This window comes from Henckelia pumila, chromosome 3, assembly GCF_033568475.1.
Source record: "Henckelia pumila isolate YLH828 chromosome 3, ASM3356847v2, whole genome shotgun sequence".
NCBI lineage: Eukaryota > Viridiplantae > Streptophyta > Magnoliopsida > Lamiales > Gesneriaceae > Henckelia > Henckelia pumila.
In genome coordinates, this window is record NC_133122.1 from 74,244,667 (window position 1) to 74,252,362 (window position 7,696).

General features: G+C 37.1%; 1 protein-coding gene across 3 annotated transcripts; it reads left to right on the forward strand.

Moving 5' to 3' along the window:
* Positions 1-2,576: 2,576 nt before the first annotated feature.
* LOC140890582 (UPF0496 protein At3g19330-like) lies at positions 2,577-6,887 on the forward strand. Of its 3 annotated transcripts, none has more exons than XM_073298478.1 (5): positions 2,577-2,680; positions 2,724-3,029; positions 4,392-4,534; positions 4,752-5,829; positions 5,903-6,395. In XM_073298478.1, exons 3-4 carry the CDS (start codon positions 4,441-4,443, stop codon positions 5,816-5,818), a joined length of 1,161 nt encoding a protein of 386 aa, XP_073154579.1. In that variant the 5' UTR covers positions 2,577-2,680; positions 2,724-3,029; positions 4,392-4,440; the 3' UTR covers positions 5,819-5,829; positions 5,903-6,395. The 3 variants fall into 3 exon arrangements, with proteins under 3 accessions (XP_073154579.1, XP_073154578.1, XP_073154580.1); XM_073298477.1 differs by lacking the exon at positions 5,903-6,395 and adding an exon at positions 6,413-6,887 and having other exon boundaries at positions 2,578-2,680; XM_073298479.1 differs by lacking the exons at positions 2,577-2,680; positions 2,724-3,029; positions 5,903-6,395 and adding exons at positions 3,071-3,149; positions 6,413-6,887.
* Positions 6,888-7,696: the final 809 nt, after the last annotated feature.

The window sequence follows — 7,696 nt, forward strand, 5'->3', positions numbered from 1 at the left end:
ACTTGTCCACAAAATTTCCCAAATGTCCGCGCTTGATGAGTTTTTCAATTTCTGCTCGCAAACTGAAGCAATATTCTGTAGTATGACCTTTATCTTTATGAAAATGACAGTACTTGTCCAAACGCTGGTGCTTTGGATTATTTTGCATTGGGCGAGGGGAACGCAACAATCCTTGTTTTTCAGCCACTACCAATATATCGGTCAGACGTGCATTGAGGGGTATATTCTGGAGGCGGGGGCTCTGTGCTATTCGCTTCTCGTCTCGCTTTCTAATATCCAATTTATCTTCTTCTCTTTTTCTTTTATTCAAGTAGTGTGGCTCTATAGATTCTTCAACCCGCATGTATTTCTCAGCTCTTTCCAGTAATTCCTCTAAGTTTTTGGGCGGCATTATTCCAGCTAACAAATCATGATTCACATGTAAAACTTCGTGAACCGCGTGAGTAAACCGCCGAACATAGTCCCTCAAACTTTCCCTTTCATTATGAATGATTGTGAACAAATACGCTTCTGTTTTCGGGTATTTCTTGTTAATTGAGAATTGCTGAATGAAGCAGTCAGTAAGTTGCTCCAAATTGACAATAGATCCAGTGGGTAACTTATTGAACCATGTGAGTGCTCTTCCTGATAAATTTGTTCGGAAAATTTTACAATATGCAGCATCTGTGATATCATACAAATCCGCTTTTGCGTAGAATTTGTCAATATGATCTTGGGGGTCACTCGTTCCATCGAACTCAGGTAAGCTGGGGATTTTGACCCCCTTTGGTAATGCTTCAAATAGGATGTCATCAGTGAAGGGGCTTCGACGTGACGTCAAAATTGCTGACGAATTCTCTCCAGTTACATATGTGCGAGATCCATCCTTCCGGGTTGGATTAGTGGTTTTGTTTTCGCCAGAGGTGTCATGAACTGTGTGAACACTTGCTTCACCAACTTTCTGAGTAGTATTTTTCTTGGTCTCCCCTTGATCTTTATCATTCACTTTAGACTTATCTTTATTTGGGTCTTCGTTATTAGGGTCAAGAGATGATGAGCCTTCAGTCTGAGCCTTTTCCTTGATGCTTTTGCGCTTACGGGTTTCTAGGTACTGAGCAACTGCATCTTTTGCTGCGAGTGCTGCTGTGTTTTCCATTAGCGAAGTCAAGGCTTCATGGGTGAGAGTAATGCTTGGTGGTGCGTTTCCATTGTTATTATTTCCTTGAGATATTTTTGAACTAATATGTGCTCTCAATGACGTAAAGAACAAATTTCCACAGACGGCGTCAAGCTGATGTAGCCAAAAATCACTTGTATATGACACGTTTCTTCCGCAAAATTCGAAGTATCAACAGATCCTTGTATGCTCATTGTCGAAATCTTCAGTGGATTGTTCCTACGTCACAAAACAAAGTCAGAGGAGCCGGGAGGGTTTTCGGCGAAGGCACTCTGACACTCAAGTCAGTTATTACTCAAGGAATAATAATCGAGAGTAGAGCGATATGGTGCTTAAGAAAGTGTATACCTTAATAATGAGGTGACTTGAGCTATTTATAGAGATTCGGAGAGTTTCACGGGCTTGAGCCTCTTATGGGCTTTTGTAGAATTCAGGGTCTGCTTGAATTAAAAATATATAATATTTAAATAACCTTGGGCCTTAAAAATATTTGAACTGGACCTTTATGATTGGGCTCAGACCTAGTTCAATTTTTAGGTGTAACCTATCACAGTTTATGCAAAGATACTGTAATTTCAGTTTATGAATGAAAGACTGGTTTTCTGGAATTTCTGAAATCTGAGGCTGGTCGTTTAATGTGAAAATATTAAATAACGTCGATGTCAAGTACTAGGTGCAGTTTCAGTGCATAACAACGATGGATGCCAGACCATTTGTAAGTAGCACAAGGATATTCCATTTTGATCTTGTGTTATTGGAATTTTCTTGAACCCCCAAAAATGATAAATTAATTAGAAAATTAACGTAAAAACATAAGACCCTAAATCCATACGAAAACTCCACATAACAACTACAAATCGAATTAAAAATTCAGAATCAGAAGGCAACAAAGAATTACGTGCGATGCAATTCTCAAAGGGCTCGTTTGGTTACTTTACTAATAGTCTCGGTACTAGTTATACTGTATAATCTCGTGTTTTTCTTGTCATATTATTTATTTATCTATCTATTAATTATTTATTATACATCAATCAAATCATTAATTATTTATTTCACATCAATCCAATAATCGAATTTAAATTACTATATTATCCCTTATAAATAATATTATTTATATTTTATTTATTGTTAAAAGGATAAAATGATAATTTATCATTTTTATATAAAATTTAATCAATCAATCAAAAAAATCATAATCTATCAATCATATCAAATATTATATTAACTATTATTTTTTATTACATTACATTACTTATCAAAGTACTATTTATCCTATCACCCGAACCAAACGGTAGCAAAGAATTTCGGCAAAGAGAGCGTACGTCGTTAAAGCGCAGCCCAAATTTCTATATGACAGAATTATTATTTATTATCTTTAACCGGATATTTTTTTGATTGGGTTACCCGTCAAACAGATGAATTCACGCAAGTTTTTGCTTAAAATTTATACTAAAAGCCGGATAATTTATCGCATAACATTAATCATCTTTTATCTTCCATTATATTATCACTCGTTTTATTTAGGTTATCTATCAATTGCCATTAATTTTTAACTCGTTTTATTTAGGTTATCTATCAATTGCCATTAATTTTTAATAAAATGTTGTGGACTTGAAAAATTGCTTTGTAAACTTGGATTTATCAATTCTTATGGTGGTTTGAAAGAAAAAATGGTATGGTACTCGTACCCGGCGACGACCCCAAAGCAGGTAGCCCTCACAGTGTGCGGTTTGCTCACCGGCGTCGCCTTCATCGCTGTCGGAGCCCACCTATCGTTTACCAACGTTGGGCCTCAGCAAGCCCGCGCGCAGGCCCGCAAAGAGTTCGTCAAAGCCCGCCTCAGAAAACTTCTCGAAGACTGAACTCTCTACAGGTAACCGACTTGCATTTTAACATTTAAATAGACTTTCTTACACGTAGCTCACCAATTCATACGTTCTAAAGCTTTACGCGCTATATGTCGGGATCCATTTTGATTTAAGGATGTTTTAAGGTATGTTGGTTCGATTTGGTTTATGTGAATGTGGCAAGTCGAAATCTTTTGAGCTGTTCCAGCTATATATGAGTCTGTTTGTGTTTCTTTTGACTGGTTTTAGTGTTTTAGTCCACAAGCTTAGCTAAATGTTTCAAGTTCTTGAATACCTTTCCCGGTTTTTCATTGTTTGATTTTTCAATTTTGGCTGGTGTAGGAGTATTGGTTTATAATTTTTTTACATGTTAAATGAGGAAAAAATGTGGGTTGTGGTGACTGTTCACTGTTGTTCTGCTGTACTTCTCATGTAAAATAATGTGGTCATAAAAAAGTTGATGGAAATTGACAAGGAATCTTGTGCCGAGGAGTGAACTTAACAGACAAGTGCTTTTCTTGGCCATGTTTAAGCAACAAAGTAAAATAATTTTTTTGTTTGAAGCAATGGTTGCCAACTCGTCTTCCTTGGTTTGTCCCCTGCTTCCGTTTGAGAATTTTCATGATGGGATTTCTATATCTAAAATGAGCATTGTTCTAATAAAGAAATTTTATCCAAGAGAGTGGCTGTATAAGTTTGGAGTGGTCTCAGCTTCAACCTCATTAGAGGTGATTCACTCACATTGCCGATATTTCGGTTGCTTGTGTTAGATTTGCGGTACTGACGTATTGTGATGTGTTGATATGTTTTCCATGTTCCTTATCTCAGATATTGGGTTCTGAAACTTTGTCTACTCCCACTCCCTTAGTAAGCTACGGTCCCATCTAGGGCGATGATACCGATACTGATACTTTCTCTATAACTTGAGTTGTTTTGCATTTAGAAGTGAGCCTCTCCATAGCCTTATTGGCTGGCATCAATTTTGCCACTTTTCGTTGAAATATTTAGAATTACCTGGTAAGTGAACTTGTTTGTATGATGGAGTGAAGGATTGGTTAAATATATTCTATGCACTAAATACTTTGTTGCTTGAACATGGCCAAGAAAAGCACTTTTCTGTTAAGTTCTCTCATATCATTCATTTGCCACGTTTTGGTTGTGGTTATAGACTCAAAAGCAGTTTTTTTTAATCATATTTATTTTCAGGGGTAGATATCATTGACCTGCTCTATCAATTTGGCTATCTTGTTGTGTCTATCACATGGACTTCTTCTCTGTTATTTGACATGAGGTTATGAGAAGAATATCGAGCGCTTGTGCATTAGATATTCCCTCATGGTGTCTGGTTATTCTGTTTGGTCGGATTACTAAATTCATTTGTTATGCAGAAATGAATTTTATTTCTAAAAGCCATCCATCATTAAGGGACAGAGTTCAATGCTTTCTTGTTTGAGACAACCGCCGCCGCCGCCGTCACCGCCACCACGGCTACCCACAGAAAATAATCATATTTCATCTCCAGCTTCTCAAGGTAAAGCTCTGATTTTACTGAATAAAATATAAGAGCAATATAATAGAAATCAAGTCCTGCCTGAACTGTCAGTAAATGCAGCACCGACAGTACAATAACATTTCTCCATCCTCCAATTGAAATTTCTCTATTCCCGCCCATTATTCTATACTTTCCTTTTTTGTGTTGCACTTCTTTAACCTGTATATGATAGTATTAACTCTGAATCTGTATTCAGGTTGTTCTGAGGATAATACACCAACATCAAGTGTCCAACTCTCCCCCACTGTTAACCTTAGTCGAGAATACACGCTTGCTATTAAAACATATTCTTACAATGAGATTCGAAGAATATTTGACCGCAGTGGCTCTTTTGATCGATATGTGGACATAGAACATGTAGAATACTTCGAGGAACCTCCTGTTTTGGAACAAATTCTGCGACCAAGCCATGAGCATGTTGTAGAGACACTTTCAGTGATTCAGCCCAACCCCCTTATTGAACTCATTACCACCTACTTCGAGCACAGCGAAAGTACATCACATTTATGCCTCCATCTCTATCAAAGTGTACACCAAGCTCGCCTCCTCTATACCCCTATTCATAACTTTCTTGATGACCTCCCTCTCGAATTTAATTCCGATTCCTACCCCCTCTCTCATTCCCAATTTAACTTGGGGTTTAACATCTTTCTCAAATTTTACCGCCTTGAAAATCCCTTCTCTCCTGATTCCTACAACTTCAACAATATCCGTCAAGGCTTCTCCGAGCTCACAGATCAGCTTAATCAACGCCTCAAAAAGTCACAATCGAGGGTCCATTTTATCCGTAACTGCTCTACTGGATCTGCCTTGTGTGTGATTGCAGCAGGTGTTGGAGTGGCCATATCGGCCATAGCCATAGCTAGTCATGCCCTTATTGCCCTTGTTGCAATCCCAATATGCCCTACAATTTTTCCATACTATGTGACTAAGAAGGAAATGGTCCACCTAGCTCAACTGGATGCTGCAGCAAAGGGTGCTTATTTCCTTCGCAATGATCTAGACACTATAGATCGCCTTGTCGATCGTTTATATACTGCCCTTGAGAACGACAAGCTAATGGTTCACATGGCGCTGGAGAGAGGTGTGGACCGGTATCCGGTTCAGGAGGTGTCGAAACAGTTTTGGAGAAACCGTGCAAATATTGTGCGAAAGCTAGCAGATCTTGAGGAGCATTTGTTCCTTTGTTTTGCAGCGATTAATCGGGCCAGGTCCCTTCTCCTCCATGAGATCAATCCGCAGCGAAATCATCATTCTGGCTGATTTGTCACCAAGTAAGCTGCTTCCTGTTTGAGCATTGAAACTTTCATAGTTTCATATCCATACATTTAACTCATGCTTCCGCAGTTGTTACAGGAAAACTGACGGTGGTTCAAATGAAAGGAATCAAGCTGACTAATCCTCTTTATTTTCATATTCAAGCTTCAGCTTGAACATTTTAGCCAATTTGCATATTGGCTTGAAACTAGAAAATATTATCATTTTGAGCTGAATTTCTGAGCTCAATTCATCTGGTTTGAATTTGGTTGTCAGGCTCTATTAAATTTGAATCAAGTTACTTTACCATCACTTGGGTTCATGTAATTATGAATATGTATTTACAAAATATTAAATAGCTCGTTTGTCATTGAATCAAATATTTTAGGCTTAGAATCCGACTCCGGGTATGTTCATATAAGGTTCGAGTTTAATAAAATTGAATTCAAGTACAATAATATTCGAATAGGCTCAAGCAGTTTACTGAGTCTGCTCGATTCATTTGCACATATACCAATACATGGTGTTGCCCACACTCCAGAGCCCATACGTTTACAATGGCACTTTCATTGGCATGCTCTAATGTCTTTGCTTGTTCAGGTTGGAAGCTTTTCACCTGATGAATTTGACGAGGAAACAAAATCCATTGATATTGGCACCCACAACCTGCTGCAAGAAGCTGTGTATGGCCTGAAACCTGGTATTGCACTTGCTGTTGTGAGTATGAGATTAATGGTTGTAATGTGAAGACAAAGGAGTAACATTTGAGCATTTTCTTACCAATATTGGATCACAGACTCTCTCTCTCTGTTGATCTAAAGAAGTTAAGGTTCATGTCAGGTTTTGGAGATTCCTTATTTCCCAGAAAAAAAGAACTAAATAGTTATCTGACTGCCTTGTTAATCTCAACATATTTGGATGTATTACTGATTTCTCAATGGAGCAAGATCTTTTACTTATCATACTTAATGGAGAAGCTCTCCTTGAGACATGATATAGCGAAAATATGAGATTGGAATAGGCGATTGTTCTTTAACTATGGATGATATTGATTATTTTGATGATTTAAAATGGATTAGGGTGCGAAGTGCATGCATTAAATACTAACATGTTAGTGAAAGTCGTTAAAGTAAAATGTTTTGTTTGACTTCTTTAGAGATAGATAATCTTACATGTTGCAAATTGATTTTACAAGGCAGCACATAAGCATAGAGAGCTATAATTTCTAATGAATCTAAGTGTACTGTTGTTGTTTTGTTTTTGTTGTTTTGTTTTGTTTTTTCCCGGAAGTTCTAATAGGTGTTAATAATATAGTTGAAATCTTTTACACAATACGACAGTCTAAACGTCAGCACTAGGAAATCTTCATCTAGTGGCTGTACCACCTAGTTATTCATGAGAATTGAACAAATGATTTACTTCAATATAGATTGGAGCATCGAACACTTGTTTTATAAAAAAAAATATATATGGCAGTAATTATTCAATTCAAAATTTCTAAATCGTGGAACAACATTACATCATCTATCAACTATTTTTAGCAAGAAATCTTCCTCAAATACTTCATATACTAGTGCTATATAATATAATATATATATATATATATATAATTAATTTTGATCCTCTGCACCTTAGGATGCAGTAAAACTGTGTGCGACCACTAAAATCCGGTAGTGGGTTTTAGTGGTGGCCACCACCGGATTTTAGTGATTGCACACAGTTTTCCTGCACCTAGGGTGCAGGGGATTGTATCTGTATGTATATATATATATTTTTCAGCTGTCCAAAAATATTTTTTGACCTCGTCCTTTACTACCGGGTTTTAGTTGTTTTTTATTTTTTACATAACTAAAACACGGTACCGGATTTTAGTGGTCGGGAACG

What these genes read in the sequence shown, in the direction of transcription:
- LOC140890582 (XM_073298478.1), top strand. Translation starts at nt 4,441, where the DNA reads ATGCTTTCTTGTTTGAGACAACCGCCGCCGCCGCCGTCACCGCCACCA. An exon ending in TTCATCTCCAGCTTCTCAAG is followed by an intron (nt 4,535 to 4,751) that starts GTAAAGCTCTGA and finishes ATCTGTATTCAG; the next exon opens with GTTGTTCTGAGGATAATACA.